Source organism: Aethalodelphis obliquidens, unplaced genomic scaffold (assembly GCF_003676395.1).
Source record: "Aethalodelphis obliquidens isolate GAN/ISIS:26980383/991018 unplaced genomic scaffold, ASM367639v1 scaffold18, whole genome shotgun sequence".
Lineage (NCBI taxonomy): Eukaryota > Metazoa > Chordata > Mammalia > Artiodactyla > Delphinidae > Aethalodelphis > Aethalodelphis obliquidens.
In genome coordinates, this window is record NW_020837962.1 from 11,769,274 (window position 1) to 11,786,029 (window position 16,756).

At 54.4% G+C, this 16,756-nt stretch overlaps 1 protein-coding gene, 1 long non-coding RNA gene and 1 other non-coding gene across 4 annotated transcripts; 2 read left to right on the plus strand and 1 right to left on the minus strand.

The window, feature by feature from the left end:
• Positions 1–178: 178 nt before the first annotated feature.
• Positions 179–8,457, plus strand: LOC113626334 (uncharacterized). Of its 2 annotated transcripts, none has more exons than XR_003435118.1 (3): positions 179–406; positions 635–2,346; positions 6,255–8,457. It is a non-coding gene; the product is annotated as an uncharacterized LOC113626334 (long non-coding RNA). The 2 variants fall into 2 exon arrangements; XR_003435119.1 differs by having other exon boundaries at positions 181–406; positions 635–722.
• On the plus strand, positions 447–529 carry LOC113626653 (small nucleolar RNA SNORD60). Its single transcript, XR_003435208.1, has one exon. It is a non-coding gene; the product is annotated as a small nucleolar RNA SNORD60 (small nucleolar RNA).
• A 1,004-nt stretch (positions 8,458–9,461) lies between the features above and the next one.
• On the minus strand, positions 9,462–15,701 carry RAB26 (RAB26, member RAS oncogene family). The gene is made up of 9 exons (XM_027117802.1): positions 14,525–15,701; positions 13,362–13,472; positions 10,895–10,936; positions 10,736–10,802; positions 10,499–10,551; positions 10,031–10,096; positions 9,874–9,930; positions 9,709–9,785; positions 9,462–9,607 (listed from the first exon to the last, which is right to left on the minus strand). Exons 1-9 carry the CDS (start codon positions 14,717–14,719, stop codon positions 9,505–9,507), a joined length of 771 nt encoding a protein of 256 aa, XP_026973603.1. The 5' UTR covers positions 14,720–15,701; the 3' UTR covers positions 9,462–9,504.
• Between the last annotated feature and the right edge of the window lie 1,055 nt (positions 15,702–16,756).

The following is a 16,756-nucleotide window of genomic DNA, read 5'->3' on the forward strand; positions in this document are numbered from 1 at the left end:
CGGGTGTCGGGTCAGGGAGACCGCCCCCAAAAGAAATGTCAAGGCTCGATTGGTGGAGACTTGGAGAGTAGAGAAAGGAGCGTATCAGCGGTGAAGAGGGAAGATACTTCCGCTGGGATTGCCCAATCGCAGAGGTGGAGCAGTTTCTATAAGAGCTTGAGCCCCAGGCTTCTGCGTTCTTTCCGAATCAAGTACGAGGTCGTAAGGTTTGTTTCTTGTTTTTCCGTACGTCACGGTCAAGGGAGGAACCGGGCCCAGAGCGGGTTGGGGAAGTGGCCCAAACCTGCCAACCTAGACCCCGGGTCCAGCCTCCGCCTGAAACCCATCTTGGTCCTCAGCATTCTACACGTTTCTGCCCCCAGTTCCGTCGGGAAGTCGCAATCTCCAGATCTGTTTCCCTGTATAGGTAAGGCTGGGCTGGGCCTGGTTTCCCAAATTCAGTTCCGAGCCTGTGATGAATTGCTTTAATTTCTGACACCTCGCATGAAAACTGCACGCGCAGTCTGATTATTTTGCAAGACTGAGGCTTTAGGGTGCGCCTTCTTGATGGAAGGGCCTGGGGGGTGAAAACAGGTCTTGCCGGAAATGGCAGGATTGGGCATCTGTCTGCATTTGGGCGGTTTCTGACTTCCAGGACTGTCGGTGATCCGGCTGGAGACCTTGAGGTAAATCAGCATCAGTCTAGGGGCCTTGGTGCCCTGACTCGGATCCCTGGATTCAAGGTAGATCATGGGCCTTGCCCAGCTGCGCGTGGAGACCTCTGACTTCTCCCTCTCTCTGCCTTTCTTCTTTTTTAAGGCGTCCCTCTTTGGCGGGAAGCTGGGATTTTGCACCATTTGGGGAAAGGATTTCTTGAACCTCATTCCTAAACTGCTCCCGCAACATTGCGAAATCCAGTGCTGTGTCGGGTAGAATTCACAGGACTCTTCAGGTTTTATTTTTGTTACCAAGAAAGCAGGGTGAATGACTTTGGACTCTTCTGTTGCTTAGTCTCCTATCTCGCCATCTACCGACACTCCTTTGCCCTCGTGCCACCTTCCAGTGTGCCCAACTCCAGTAATCCCACTCTGTGCAGCTCCTGTAATCACGAGACGTGGGGAATCAGAGAACCCTCCCGTTTTTCTAGACAGTCTTATCTTAGCTACATTCCAACTCTTAAGGGGGAAACAGAGCCTTTTCTACTCTACAAGTACCTGTACTTCTCCGGATTCCCTTGGCCAATCCCAAACCCTTCTTCCCTATGCTCTTCTGTACCCAACGATACCCCACGTTGAAAGTGCTGGTCCTGCTGGAGTAAGCCATAGTGGAACTTCCTATCGCCCAGGACCAGGGAAAATACGCCCACTTAGGGAAGTGGCATATGGCAAATGCACAATCAAGAGTACATGCGCCCTTCTTCTTAACCGATTTAGCCCAATGCAAACAAAGACTGGGCCAATTTTCTGAAGACCCTAGTAGGTTCACGGGGGATTTCAGGCCCTAACCCTGGCCCTTGATTTAACTTGGAAGGACGTCCAAGTGATCTTACCTACCTGCTGTACCCATGAGGAGAAGCAGAGGATATGGGCAGCAGCACAGGTGTACGCCGACCAGTTTGCCAGGGACCAGCCCAACATTTATGTCCCAAATCATAAGCCCATTTGGGATTATAATTGCCTGGGGGGGGGGAAGGCCAGGAATCACGAGGTCCAGTGCCTATTAGAAGGAACGAGAAAGTGCATTTGGAAGCCAGTCAATTATGAAAAGGTCAAGGAAGTGACCCAAGAGGAAGAAGAAAGCCCTGTTCTCTTTCAGGGACAGCTTGTGGAGGCTTTTTAGAAAATTTGCTAACAGATCTTTCTGCTCCCAGGGTTCAGTCCCTGCTGCCCCTGATATTAGGCAAAAACTCCAAAAGTTAGTTAGGCCCACAAACTCCTAGAGGTGGCCTTTGGATTTTTTATAATGGAGATCAAACTGAGGAAGAGGATAGAACTCAACATGGAAAAAGGCACGCCGAGGCTCACGCTAAACTGATAGCTGTTGCTGTCAGCCGTGCCTTGCAACCTCAGGGCAACCCAAAGGGGGAAGACGGTTCAACCATCAGTCCGGAGGCAAGACCAAGGGGGGATGCTTCAAATGCAAGTCACCTGACCATTGGGCCCATGAGTACCAGAAGAAGCTCCCGGGCCTTGCCCAGTCTGCAAACAGACCAGTCATTGGAGATGGGACTGCCCTTGGTCCCCAAGGGGAATGGGGGCTCCTGCTCCTGAGATGGCCATGCTGGATAACTGAAGCAGCCCAGGGATTCTGGCGGTTCCCCCCGTCCCCACGAGATGTCTATCTCCTTTGAGGAGCCCCTGGTGGCAGGTAAGATCAATTTTTTAAATTGATACAGAAGCTACTTGCTCTGCCCTGATTTCTCACGCTGGGCCTCTTTCCTCTAAAAACTGCAGTGACTGGTGTCAATGGAAAGCCTCGTACCCTTCACTTCTCTGGGGCTCTCACTGGCCATTTTGAACATGCCTTTTTAGTTGAGTATCCTACCCCACTACTAGGGAGAGATCTTCTGGGCTCCCTCAAGGCGATACTGTTAGGAGGCCCCGAGCAGAGCAGCCCCTTATCTTAACCCTGGCTAAGGCAGATCAACACAGGAGCAAGGGCTTGTTCCCAGCGATATTCTACAAGCAATGAACCTTGCAGCAAACTGGACAAAGGAGTCCCTGGGAGGGCTATAAATGCCCAACCTGCAGAAACTAGCCTTAAGCCAGAAGCTGCTTACCCTAACCAGAGACTAGTACCCCATTAGGTTAGGCAAAAAAGGGGTTACAACCCCTCATACATAAATTTTTAAAACATAGCCTCTTGGTTCCCTGTCAGTCTCAATGCAATACTCCTATTTTGTCAGTTAAGCCTAATGGGGGGATATAGGGTGGTGCAAGACCTCAGCAGTAAAAGAGGCAGTGGTTCCTATACTCCCCCTTGTGGCCAATTCTTATAATATATTAGCCCAAGACCTTGTAAATGCTAAATGGTTTACTGTGCTCAACCTCAAGGATGCCTTCTTTTACATCCCAGTTCATCCCTCACAATATTTGTTTGCCTTCGAGTGGACTAACCCCCACTCGGGCCAGATGCAACAATACACCTGGACAACACTACCTACCACGGGTTTGGGGGCAGCTCACAGTGTTTGCCCAGGCCCTGGGAAAGGAACCAAGGGAAATAGGCCTAAAAGGGGCTATGCTACAGCATGCAGATGATATATTAATATGTAGCCGCACCGTGGAGACTCAAGTGAGAACATCATTGAAGTTCTTAATTTCCTTGAGGTCCAGGGTTACAGGATCTCCCAGAAAAAGGCACAAATCTCAATGCAACAAGTTAAATACATGGGACACATTATAAACCCTGGAAGTAGACAGCTGTCGCAAGATAGAAAACGAGTATGTTAGGCCTAAGTGCCCCAAAGACGTTTCTTTGTACCTTTTTACAAAGGTAAAAAGGCAGGGTTTTGCTGACTCTTGATCCCAGGGTTTGGGCTAATGTCTAAGCTCCTGTATGAAGCCATTAAAAGCCCAGATACCGAACCATTACTTTGGGCTGAGGAACACAGGAAAAGGCTTTTAATAGCATCAAACAGGTCCTCATTAAAGCTCCTGCTCTGGGTCTCCTCAGTTTTAAAAAGCCATTCATTTTGTAAGAAGTCCTAACCCCCTAAAAGCTCTGGGCGACCTAAAAGAAACTAGAAGTTCCTCGGCCAATAGGCTATTTTTCCACACAACTAGATAGTGTGCCCTGAGGTTGGCCTGGCTGCTTTCGGCCAGCAGCTGCCACCACTTTATCAGTGGAGGAAGCTAACAAGCTTACCTTGGACGGCCACTGGAAGTCCAGACCCCCGCCCCCCAACATCAAGTACAAAGGTTTCTAGAGATCAAAGGCCACCACTGGCTAACTGGAGGCCACTGTACTAAGTACCAGGGTTTATTTGACTCCCCAGAGGTAACCCTCAAAACTCCCAACACTGAGAAAAACGGAACCCTCTTAACACTGTTGGTGGGAATGTAAATTGGTGCAGCCACAATGGAAAACAGTATGGAGGTTCCTAAAACTACAGTTGCCATAGGATCCTGCAATCCCACTCCTGGACATATACCCAGACAAAACTATAATTTGAAAAGATACATGCACCCCAGTGTTCACTGCAGCACTATTTGCAACAGCCAAGACGTGGAAACAACCTAAATGTCCAGTAGAGTAGTGGATAAAGATGTAGATATATACAGTGGAATACTACTCAGCCATTAAAAAGAATGAAATAATGCCATTTGCAGCAACATGGATGGACCTAGAAATACTAAGCGGAGTAAGTTAGACATACCATATGATTTATTTGTGGAATCCAAACTATACAAAGGAACATCTGAAAAACAGGCTCAGAGAAAAGACTTGTGGTGGCTTGGGGGAGGGAAGGACTAGGAGTTTGGGGTTAGATGCAAACTAATATATAGGATAGATAAACAGGGTACTGTATAGCACAAGAAACTGTATTCAGTATCTTGTAATAAACCATAACGGAAAAGATGGAAAAGTATATACATATAAGTGAATCACTTTGCTGTACACCAGAAACTAACAACATTGTAAATCAACTGTACGTCAATAAAATTAACTTGCTACACCCTCAACCCAACTACACTGATGCCTGCTGAAATCCCAAAGGTAATACATTCCTACCTTGACCAGGTTTATCCCTATAGGCCTGATATGACAGATCAAGACATTGACAATCCTGAGGAAGAATGGTTTACTGATGGCAGTTCATTAAGGACGGGCTCAGGAGGGTAGAGCATCATAGAGGTGAAAACTTTTGCTGCCCATGGCAGCCCAGAAGGCCGAACTCTAACCCAAACCTTAATCCTAGGGGAAGGAAAAATTGTAAACATACTCTAAATAAGCCTACCTCGTTCTACATGCCAATGGAGCTATATGGAAAGAGGACTTGAATGCAAAATATTCCCCTGTAAAGTATGGGGCTGAGATCTCACAGAGGCGGCTCAAAAACCAAGCAAATCAAGTAACAGTCATTCACTGCCATGGACACCAAAAGGGAATCTCCCAAATTATCAAAGGGAACAATAGGGCGGATGGAGAAGCAGAGAAAGTCCTGATACAACAAATGACAATCCCATCCCTTACCCCTTACAACATGCCCAGGTACTACTGAGGAAACCTGGGCGCAAGAAAAAGGGTGAACTAAGGGAACAGAAGGCTGGTGATGCATCAAAAATTGCTTTTTCTGACCAATGGAAAATCAAAGGGCTACGTGATTTTTCTCCATCTGGGGAAGGATACTGTGTACAGTGGTTTTCTGGCTTTTCACAAGAAAATGACTCCCAGATATTAAAGGGTTACTTGAGCCTGTGCCCTGTGCCACCCATAAATAAGGAGGGCATCTCAAACCCCGCCCCCCTTTTGTTAGCCCAGTCCAGCAACGTGGGCCTTAGCCAGGAGAGGACTGCCAAATGGATTTCACTCAGAAGGCCTCTTTCCAGGGCTTCAAATATTAGTCTTTGTGGGTAGTTTTACTGGATGGGTGGAGGCCTTTCCCACTAGGAGAGAAAAGGCAACTGAAGTGGCTAGAGCACTTCTGAAGGAAATTATCCCTAGGTTTGGGTTGCCCTGACACCTCCAGATTGACAGTGGACCCTCAATTCATAGCAAAGGTTACCCAAAAGACCCTAGGAAATAGATACTACCTTTATTTGTCCTGCAGACCTCAGTCCTCAGGAAAGGTGGAACAGACCAGTCATACCCTAAAAAAAACCTTGGGTAAGCTCTTAGCAGGAAATATCAGAACCTGGTAATAGCAGGTGGTGCCACCTGCTGCCAGCGGGGCAGCCCCTAAAATAACTAGGTTGAGCCCCTTTGAAATGACATGGTAGGCTATTCCTCACCCTGGACATGGTAACCAGCTGAGAAAGCTAGGCACACCTTAAATACATTATTAACCTGGGCCAGGTCGGAAGGGGGCTATTCAAGAATGGAAACAGTTCAGCTCTCCCCAGATAACAGCCCCAGTTACTCCAGTGTAAACCCTGGGTACTGGGTGCTCTTAAAGACCTGGAAAAATGAGTCCCCTGGTGACCAGCTACTCCCAAAGCAAAACAGTCTTTTAGCAAGTTTTGGTAAGCACCCCTACAGTGATTAAACTTAATGGAGTCACTAGTTGGGTTCATCTACCCAGAATTAAACCTGTTTCCACTGATCTGTTACAGGAACCTGAAGACCCACATCCCAGCTATTCCTGTGAACCTGCCCAAGACCTCAAATACCTCTTCAAGAAGGTGATCCCCAAGCCAGTGACAACTACATTGATAAGTAAACTCTCACTTTGACATTAATTTATTTCGGGCTCTCTGGGTAACAAAAGCAAGATAAGTGACGGTAGGCTGGGAGCCCGTATTTGTTACTGGGCTCTTGTTTACTGCAGGATTTCTTTCAACACTACTTGCATTCTGGTTGCTTCCTAAATTAGAACTCTGATGTCATTATGAAGTTATTAGTCACCCCAACTTTTCTCCTCCTCCTTTGGGGATTCATGTCAGGGGAGTGAGGATCCAACGCAATAGTAAATCTCAAGAATTATTGTTCAGGGAGAGAATCTGTCTCAGTGCTGGGTTCTAACATCCCAATCCTCAAAGCGACGCCTATAAGCTTAAAGAACTAAGCTACACATCCAGTAATGATGACCTTGAACTTACTCTGGCTGAAGGTCCTGCAACCCCTGCTCCCCTCAGTCCACATCCAGCCCTTGGCACAGCTTCCATGCCGGGACCTGACCCCTCTCGTTAGTGTATCCAGCACACAAAGCTCCCCCCATCAAAGCATATTTGTCTTCTACTCTGTCATGAAGGTAACTCATCTTGCTGCCCATGCCAGAAGCCTGGACTAAATTCTGCAATGCACCAGCAGTTGACATCACCGCCATTACCCCTAATTTTAATTGCGAAGATCAAACAGTTAACGCCACCCATTGGTTCCTCCAAGATCAGCTGGCTGGTGGGATGTGTCTCCTGGACAGGCCTGGCGCCAAGCGTCTAACACATATCTTCCCTGCGTGTAGTACATGTTTTTTGCCTCTCCCAAAGCCTTCGAAAAGACTCATACACCCTTATTCAGTGGTGGGATCCTTTCTTCCAACTGTACTGGAACCCCCCCCTTGGGCAGACTCTACTGAAGTGGTTTAATTCCACAACAGTATGTCAGGCATGTGCCCCTCCCAGACATCTATTCCTTTGTGGTCCAGGTGCAAACTGACTGTCCTTTTCAAAAAACCCCAATTCCTCTTTCCCTTTTCTGGGATTAGCTGTGGCCTTTCCTTGCATAGACAGTGCTCTGTTTACAGGACAATGTAACACTAGGCCAACTGAGTAACCAAACAAACCCAGGTATTGCCATCTATAACATCACCCACCTCTGGGGCAAAAGGGCAATTGGTCTCCTTTCGGCAGAAAATGGAGCTGCCATTGGTTTGGTGGCCCCTTGGGGAAGCTTTGTTTATCGTGAAGTGGTGCTCCACAGTCTTTCAGATGCCCTGTCCTGAGTGAATCCACAGGGAATGCACTCACCAGACTCTCATTGTCTCTAAGTTCCTTGGCTAGTAAAGTGATGGCTAATAGACTGGCCTTAGACTTCCTCCTAGCCAAACAAGGAGGAGTATGTGCAGTTATCAAGACATGTTGCACCTACATCAATAACTCTGGGCTAGTAGAAGAGGACGTCAAGAAAATGTGACCACGCCAAATGGCTTAATTCCTTCAGACAGGGTAACCCAAGCGCTGACCTAGACTGCAATTAAGGAGATGTTACCAAGTGAGACCTGGTTCTTGCCCCCTGCTTGGACCTCTAGTTGCCATAATCCTTTTACTGAACTTTGGCCCCTGCCTTTTTAATCTGCTTGTTAAGTTTGCTTCCAGGTTGCAACAGTTCCACATCAAGATGATGGTGATATAGGGATTCCAGCCATTCCCTGAATAGATCGTACTGGAATAGCAGAAGTCACCCTGGGGCCCCTGGACAAAACAGGGCAAGAGTTCCGTGGCCCCAATTAGGTAGGGTCCATGAGCCCAGTGCCAGCCTGAAGAAGCTACAGAAGACAGACCTCCGCCCCTCATCCTCCCAATAAAGAGTTCTTGGGAGATTTGAGGTAAGAGATAGGTGGCTGAGCAGCTGCAACCATTTCTCCTGCTGACACTTCAAGATAAGGTAGTAGCAGGAGCTTCGGGCCCTGACTGGGTGGAAGACAAAGTAACTACAGTTTCCTCATTCTTGTGGGTCAAGGGGATTTTCCAGCCCAACACATCTGTTTCACAGTCTTGGTCTCTTCTGGATTCTTGGTCTCGTTGGATTCTGTTCTCAAAGACATCTATAAGTCTCTGAAGTGCTTAGCAATAAAGCAAAGGTGGTGAGTTGATTGGAGCACACGTGTCTTTATTTTCATGCCTGTTTGCACCCCAGAGGACTCCATGGGATGACTGGGTCATCTCTGGGCAGTCTCGGTTAGGGGCAGAGCATGAAAATGGAAGTTCGCGCCAGTGACTTGCCACCCATTTGGACAGCCTTCTCTGTTTTTACCTGTAAGGATAGGTTTTCTTTTGTGCCTTTGCCTTGGGGTGGGTGGTGAATTCCTGTAATTCCTCACTAACAGTCCCTGAGCATTGCTTTTTTTCAATGGACAAGGTAGGCACTCCAGAAAACACAACTTTATTCACTAGGACTGGAAACAAAAACTCTCAATCAAAACACTTCAAGATTTTAGTACAAGGTGGAGTGCCCTGCCCACCCCCCTGGCTTGACCTTGCCAAGCCCAGGCCCTGTATCAGCCTGCTGAGATGGTGCCCTGGTCAGCAGGCGAGGGCTGGCAGTCCTGGTTTGCCTGACATTTCTGTGGCTTCCCACATGCTATTCACTGCATTACAAAGCCACAGCCTTGGCATCCTCCAGGGTAACATGAAAGACCCTGTAGATGTTTGAACCAGGGCCTCCTGGTGGGTGGGCTGGTAGCAGGCAGCTCTGGTCCTTGATATGATTCGTGGTGAAGCCCTCTGCCCCAGGTGTGGGCAGGAATCCTGCCTGGGCAGGATGTGCAGCTGCAGACATGGCTTTCTAGGTGTTCAGGCACTGTACACAGGGCACGGGCACCGTGGTCCGGAGGACCAGGTGCCTGCCAGTCTATACGTTGTTGGGTAGCCCTCCTGTGAAGAAGTTGGTTGCTCTTCTGTGAAGGCCTTGGGGGCACAGCCCTCAGCAGCAGGTGAAGGAGGGCTGCGGACCCTCTGGCTTCCTGAAGCCTGTTTGTTGGGGCTGAGGCTCTGGGTGGCTGCCCAGACGAGGGAAGGGCAAGGCTCAGCCTGGGATTCCTAGAAACAGATACCCTGGGACTGGCTGCTGGGTGGTGAAGTCAGGGGTGTGTAGACTCTATCCAGTCTTCCAGGAGAACACCCTGGTGGCCATCCCCAGCCAGGTTCAGGGTTTGCAGCAGGAGGCCCCCCGGCCCTCCCTCTTGATATAGTCGTGCAGCTGAAAGCGAGGCTCACTGGGAGCTTTCATGCAGCGCTGCTTCAACTCCCTGTGGGGCAGGGATGACCATGGAATAGGGTGGCCTGTACCCCCAACAAGGGGATTCAGACGCTGGGTCTGGGGGTCTTCCTGATAACTGCCAGGACTTACTTTGCTATGGCCATGAAAGCCAAGTCCACATTGAGGCCCATCTTGGCGCTGGTCTCCATGAACGGCAGCCCGTACTCCTGCAAACAGCCGTTGGCAACCTGGTGGGGACAGCTCAGGCCCTGCAGCCCCAGGGGCACTCTGGCTGCCCACCCAACCACAGCTCACCTTGGCCAGCTTCTCCCCATCCTCCCTTTTCACCACACGCTCCTGGGCAGAGTCCACCTGGCACAGCAGTCTTGGTGAGAGTTGGCCCCAGCTCACTCCCCTACCTCCCTCCACCCTCTGTAGAGCCAGGGTAGATGAGACAGGCTGGGGTGCCCACCTTGTTCCCCAGCAGCATAAGTACCACGTCATGCTGGGCGTACTCCTGGATCTCTGTCAGCCAGGCCTGTGGGGGGAGAGCTGAGGACAGGCTGGAGGCTGGAGCTCCTGGCACCCCTTGCCCCCCTCCAGGACACACCCCACAGAGTGCCTGTCAGTGTCTGGCTAACAGGAGGGCCCCTGAACTAGTGCTCCCCATGTGCTGTGCAGGGGCGATCCAACAGGTACCTTATCTAAGGAGTTGGGCTGGTGGACTAGAAGGTCACCCCAGCCCCCTTCAGCTCATTCTCAACCTGAACCACTGTACTTAGGCCATTAGGAGCCCAGAGGGGCAGTCTTTTCCTCTCCACACTGTCAGTAGGGACCTCAACTCTCTGGGATCCTGATGCCATCTGTGCCTGAGGGAGGCTGGGGATGGGGTCAGGCCCCATCTCGGCCTGTCTCCACCACCAGGAAGGAAGCCACTGACCTGGATGCTGTTGAAGGAGGCCTTGTTGGTGACGTCATAGAGCAGCAGCAGTGCTGGGGGCAGAGGGCCAGTGAGGATACCTGCAGAGCCCACAGCGGCTCCCCATCACCCTCACCCTCATGCATCGCACCCTTCACACTTCTGCCCACTCACACCCAGGGTGCTCTACTCCAAGCAGAAGCCTCGGGAGTGTGGCCCCGACTCCCTGGAGCTAGGGTACGGTGCCCATGAGCTCACCATGAGCGTCTCGGTAGTAGGCATGGGTGACACTGCGGAACCTTTCCTGGCCAGCCGTGTCCCAGATCTGCAGCAAGGGCATAGTGTAGCTGTCAGGGCTGCCCAGTCCTTCCCAGGTGCCCCCTGCCCTCAATTCCCCCTCCCCCAGTCACCTCTCACCTGCAGCTTCACCTTCATGCCATCCACATCCAGAACTTTGTTCTGAAACACAACCAGCCAGCTCCAAGGAGGGCCCAGGGCCGAGTGCACCATCTTAGGCAGCAGCTAGACCGGTGCCACCCTCCAGTGGGGGATGGGGGGGAAGGGGGTGGATAGGGTGGGGGAGGCAGGCGGTGCCAGGCCAGGACTGAGCCTGGGACTGAGGGGACCCCGGTGTGTCCCTAATTCATTATCCCTGGCCTCAGCTGGCTCTGCCTCCAGGGCCCACCTGGTTCTTGACTACCTCACTGCCCTCTACCTACAGGTAATGCTTCCCCTTGAATCCAAGTCCTGGTGTCCACCCAGCTCTCCCCCATACCTCCTACATCCCCTGCTGCTGAGCCCCTCCTGGTGACCTGTGCACAGAGGGTGCTCAGGCCGCCCCCGCTTAGCTGGCTGTCCTGATGGACTGGAAGGTTGCCGCCCTCCATGGCTAGCTGTGTCCATTCTGGGCCGGGTGGTTTTTCCTCTGCCCCTCCTGGAGGCCTGACACACAGCCCCACCAGCTCCCCTGCCCTGCAGGGCCCCCGGTCGCCACCCACCCCAGTCACTCACTGAGTCCTGCACCCAGCCCCTCCCCTCTCCTTTACCGCAGCTGCCCTCCTCCGCCTGGTGCCCAGCCCCGGTGGCTTCCCTGAGCCTACTTGCCGGTTCAGCTTCACACTGCACGCCTGCCCCCTGTACTCTGCTCCTAGGTCTCAAGGCCCTGCTCCAGCCCCCTCTCCCAGGCCACCAGCACTTCTCACAGCTCTGCACACACTGCTCCTTTTGCTTAGAGCCACTTGCATGACTTAATTTGAAGTCGTGTGACCCCAGGCTCATTACTAACACTGTGCCTCAGTTTCCCCATCCACAAATGGGGGTAGCCAGGGTGCTCATCACTTGGCTGCCCCGATTACTTTATGAGCTACTGTATGCAAAGCACTGAGAAACGAGTCTGGCCTGGTACGAGCTAAAGTGTTTGTTGTAATTTGAAAGCCTCTCTTCCTGCTCCGACGGCAGCTGCCTGAGGATAGGGCCCCATGCAGTAAGCACAGAGCCCAGAACTTGGCCTGGTACACAGTGGGTGCTCATTATGTGCTTGCTTGCTGGCTGATGATGCTCCCTAGCCAGGCCCTCCCAGTTCAGGACTAGGGCAGGGAGTGGCTCAACCCCGGTTCCTATCTGCTGGGGTGGGGACAGGAGCTGCTAACCACCAGCTGAGGCCCCAGGCAGCGGAAACAGCACCACCTCCCTCTTCACCCAGCGCCTGCTGTCAGGGTGCTTCTGGGTCTCCAGGGAACTGGGTGCATCCATCTGTCCCACTGCAGGGAGGCTGGGGAGGACATCCCGCCTTCCCTGGCACCCTGAACAGGGGTGTGAACCACACAGCCTCACCACCTGCCCTAGAGCCAAGAGGGAGGTGAGAAGGGGGGAGGTGAGGCCAGAACAGGCAGAGGACTGGGCCTAAACCTCCCCCTTCTGTCACCTCAACCCTTACTTCATCCCAGAGGACCTGAGGGGCTCTGCCCCCACAGATAGGGTAGAGAATGGCTCCCCAGACTGGACGGAGCCCCCCATTCCCAGTCCCCAGAAGGAGCCTCCCTGCCAGCCTTCTGCTGACTGGGTCTAATGAAAGGGTGAGAAAAATGCAAATTTGGGATTTGCTGAGAACACATCACCTCAGCACGTGGAATTTAGACTGATGCCTGAGCTCTGCATGCCTAAGGCTGTGGCCCCCATCATTCCCCTGTGACCCCACAGGCTGCTTGGGGTGCTGGAGGGCACTTGGGGAGCCAAGAGTCGAGGGACATACCCCAGAAGGACCCCAGGACATAGCCCTCTAGCAGGGGGTGAGGTGGTGAGGGGGCTCCACCAGGGAAAGCATCCAGGTGGGAGCATTTCCCATAAGCCTCCTCACCCAAGGGCAGGGACTTCTCCCTGGTTCTGAGACTGGGTGTGTGCTTCAATGCCTCAGCCATCTGTCTGGTATGGCCTGGGCAGGCCACCTGGCACTTCAGGGCCCCTCTGTACAGTGGGGCAGCGATGCTGGCCTCCTGAGTGGACACGGGTCTTGAGTTTCCATGGGGACACCAGCATCCACCGCCCCCAGTGCACAAGATACAGCCCCCAGGGTCGTGCCAGCCCCAGGCACAGGGGTACCATCTCTGCTTCGATTGTATACAGCCAACACCTCTCTCCAGGACCTTGAGATGTCGGGAGGCAGGCAGCTTGGTGGTTAAGGCATCTCACCTCAACCACCTTGACCGTGGGAGCCAGGTGGTCCAGCCAGGAGCTCCACCTCATGAGCCTGTCGGTGCCACAGGGATAATGGAGAACCGGAGAACCAGCTGCCCAGGGGTGTTTCGAGCAGCTATTAGCTGGTGTTGGGGGCCCAGGGCATCGGCTGGGCCCAGTCAGTGCTCGGGACATCAGCCTCCACTCTTACCCTGAAGTCGATGCCCACAGTGGAGATGAAGGTCCCTGCCAGGAAAGCGCCATCCTTAAAGCGCACGAGTAAACAGGTCTTCCCCACGCCCGAGTCTCCCACCAGCATGACCTGGGGCACAAAGAAAGAGCAGAGGGGACCTGGGTGCTGGCCCACCCGGAGGGGTGTCTGGTCTTCTCTGAGCTGGCCTGGTCAGATGGGCTGTGGGTGAGGGTCAGGAGTGGAGGGAGGTATCCTAAGTCTGCAGGTTCAGCAGGGCCTGGGGGAGACACAGAGCCTGGACTTCCATCTTCCACCTCTAGAAGGTTCTGTCCCCTCTCCTGAACATTGGCCTGTCTCCATCAGTGGGGAGTGGGAGTAGCTGCCTTCATCCAGGGGCTGCTACCTGGACACCATGCTTGGTCTGGAAGGGGAGCATTTGGGGCTTAGTGGGGAGCAGAACCTGAGGGTTGACCGCTGGGAGGCCTGGGTGGGGGGCCTCTGTGCCAGGGGGCTTCTTCCAATCCCAGCAAGGCTCTAGAGGAATTTGCCAAGTGAAGGTCAGATTTTGACATGAGGAGAGGCTCAGACCACGTCTGTGGACAGGGAGGGGCAGTCAGGCCTCCCTCTCCTCCCCTCCCCCAGCCTGTTGCCAAAGGCTCCAAAACCTAAAGATGGGCCTGCCACCCCCGCCCCCACAATTCACAAGCTTCTGCCTTGGCCTGAAGGAGGCCCCAGCATTCCCCACCAAACTGGCAAACCTCTTCTTAGTCTCGCCTCCTAAAGAGAAGAGACCAAAAGACCCTGGGGGTGAGAGAAGGCAGCATGTGGGAAATGATGGGCGTGGGTGGGGGCAGAAGCATAAGGGAACAGGGAGAGGACACCTGCCAGGCTCTTACTTCCGCAGGACCCCTTGTCCGGCCATGCCAGCTAGGTGGGGAGGGGGAGGGGGCAGGCCCTGTCATATATTGGGTATCCCAAACCCGGGTTTGACAGCTGTGTGTGTGTGTGTGTGTGTGTGTGTGTGTGTGTGATGCACCGCGCCAGCCATGCCAACTGCAGCTGCGGGGTGCCGCTCGAGCCAGCTCCTCGCCAAAGGTCTGCAGGGCCCTGCACCCTCCCCACTCGGCTCCGACCGGACGCCACCTGCTGCGCTCGCATGGGGCTGGGGGTGCCCGGCTCACCTTGAAGGCGACGTCGTAGAAGTCGCCGCCGCCGCCAAGCGAAGACCGGCCGGGCTGCGGGGGCCTGTTGGGAGGTGCCTCGGGGCCAGGGCGCGCAGTCCCGGGGCGCACGGGCTGGGACCCGTGGGTGGCGGGCAGTGCGGAGGTAGCGGGCGCGCTACCCCCCTTGCTCTTGGGGGTCTTTTTCCTGGACATGGCAGGCGGGCTGGCGGGCGCTCAGTACGCTCCCGCTGCAGCCGCCGCGCCCCGGGACACCCTGCTCCCCGCGCCCTCGGAGCCAGACCCAGACCCTAAGCCGAAACTGTCCCCGCGGCGTCTGCAACTACCTCCCCGGCGCCCAGCTCCGCGCTGCCCCGCCCCCGCCGCCCCCACCGCCCCGCAGCCCCGCAGCCACTCAGGCCCGGCCTCCCGCCGCCGCTACCAATGGCCGCTCTCGGGCGGGGCCATGCAAATGAGATGGCCTCCCCGGGGGCGGGGTCAGGAGGTCCGGGCCCTGCCCTGGGTGCTCGGGGTCCGAGCGCCTCTGTCCATTGGGGGCAGCTACCTCCCTGCCCTAGAGCCAGCAACGCCCTTCCATATCTGCATCGGCCCTGGGTGCGGGTTGGGGGCGGTGGGTGAGGGAGGGAGTACCCAGCGTCCTGTCGTTCCTCTGCTGGCTGTGCACCACCCCGCCCGGCTCTGCCCCTTGCCCAGTGACCCCCACTGGACTGCCTCCGGGCCTGGGACAAGGAGAGTGCCGTGAGATGGGGGCACTGAGGCAGTGGACCTGCGTGGGATAGGCACCCTGGGATTCTGTCCCTTCTCCGCCGGAGATGCCACCTAGCCTGCTGCGGCACCGACCCCCTCCCTTCCAGGGCAGGAGGGTCCAGGAAGCTCCAACACTCGGGCTTGGCAAACAAACCCGGGTGCGCCCGCCGCTCGGGGCTCAGCTGACAGCTGGTTATCAGAGACAGGACATAGCGGCCAGGCTGAGCGGCAGGGCTGAGCCGGCAGGGCGCTCTACCCTGCAGCTTCTGCCTGCTGGGCTGAAGCTTCAGGATCCTTGGGGAAAGGGAAGTCACTGTCACAGCCAGCAGCAGGCCCTCTGAGAGTCCCCTCCCCTGGGGTTCTGCCCTCAGGGATCTGAGAGGTGAAAGAGGTGGGAGGCCCCTCTGCCAGGCTGTGGCTGTCTCCTTGGCTTTCCAGTGCTTTCAAGTGCTGATAATCCAAACCCTATGCTGGTCCCTGGCAGACTCCTCTCCAGGACCTGGCACCTGCTCCCCTCCTGGACTTCCTGGGGCTCTGTCCCAGGACTTCCACCCACCCAAGATGCTCTGGGTTTTGAGAGTGAGGCTGAGGTGGTCATGGAATCCTGGGAGTGGTGAGCAGAGATGCCCCTCTCCCAGGGCTTGGGGGCAGCAGGTGCAGAAGAAGGGCAGCCCTCCTGCTCTGTCCTCCTCTGTCCTGAGACATGACAGCTGTTACTGGGAGCCTGGGCCCTTCAGAGGCCTGAGCCCTCTCAGCTGGCAGTGCCCAGAGTCCAAATAATTATAATGGGCAGAAGCTGTCTCTAGGGCTCAGAGGTCTGGGAAAACACAGATGGAAGGATGCCGCCCAACAAAGCAATTCCTCGAAAGGGCCTGGCAGGGCCCTGCATGGGAGAGGCTTTGGAAAGCTGCCCTTCACCGAGCGCCATCGTGTGCCAGGTGCATGTCATCTTTAGAACTATCCTGTGAGGTGGGTGCTGCTCTGATCCCCAGTGTTCAGATGGGAAACTGAGGCCCAGAGAGGGGAAAGGAGATGTCCAAGGTCACCAGGCAGGAAGTGGCAGAGCCGAGATTTCTACGTGGGAACTCTGGCTCCAGAGAGCATAAACTGTTCCCGGCAGGGTTTGCCCAGAGGTTCCCTGGAGACAGAGACCTATCCCTCAGGGCTCTGTCAGAGCTGGGGACCAACCTGAGGAAGCCCTCTGAGAGTCCCCTGGCGTCCTTTTCTGTCTCGCTCCTCTGGCTCCTCACTTCTTCCAGGCCAGATGCGGTTAGTGAAGCCTGCAGTGGGGGTGTTGGGTTCCCACTGCTGGGGCCCTGGGGACTCCAGGTGTCTCACTCCCAGGAGGCCAACATCAGAGAGGTTGGCCCAGGGTCTCAGGTAGGGGATGCCCACTGGCCCTAGCATCCTAGGCAGTGGGCTCCCTACATCCTCCTGCCAGCTGCTGCCAGAGCATGGCCAGGGCATGGGAACCACAGAGGAGTT

What these genes read in the sequence shown, in the direction of transcription:
- RAB26 (XM_027117802.1), bottom strand. Translation starts at nt 14,719, where the DNA reads ATGTCCAGGAAAAAGACCCCCAAGAGCAAGGGGGGTAGCGCGCCCGCT. An exon ending in TTATGCTGCTGGGGAACAAG is followed by an intron (nt 9,931 to 10,030) that starts GTGGGCACCCCA and finishes CTGCTGTGCCAG; the next exon opens with GTGGACTCTGCCCAGGAGCG. An exon ending in GCTTTCATGGCCATAGCAAA is followed by an intron (nt 9,608 to 9,708) that starts GTAAGTCCTGGC and finishes CCTGCCCCACAG; the next exon opens with GGAGTTGAAGCAGCGCTGCA.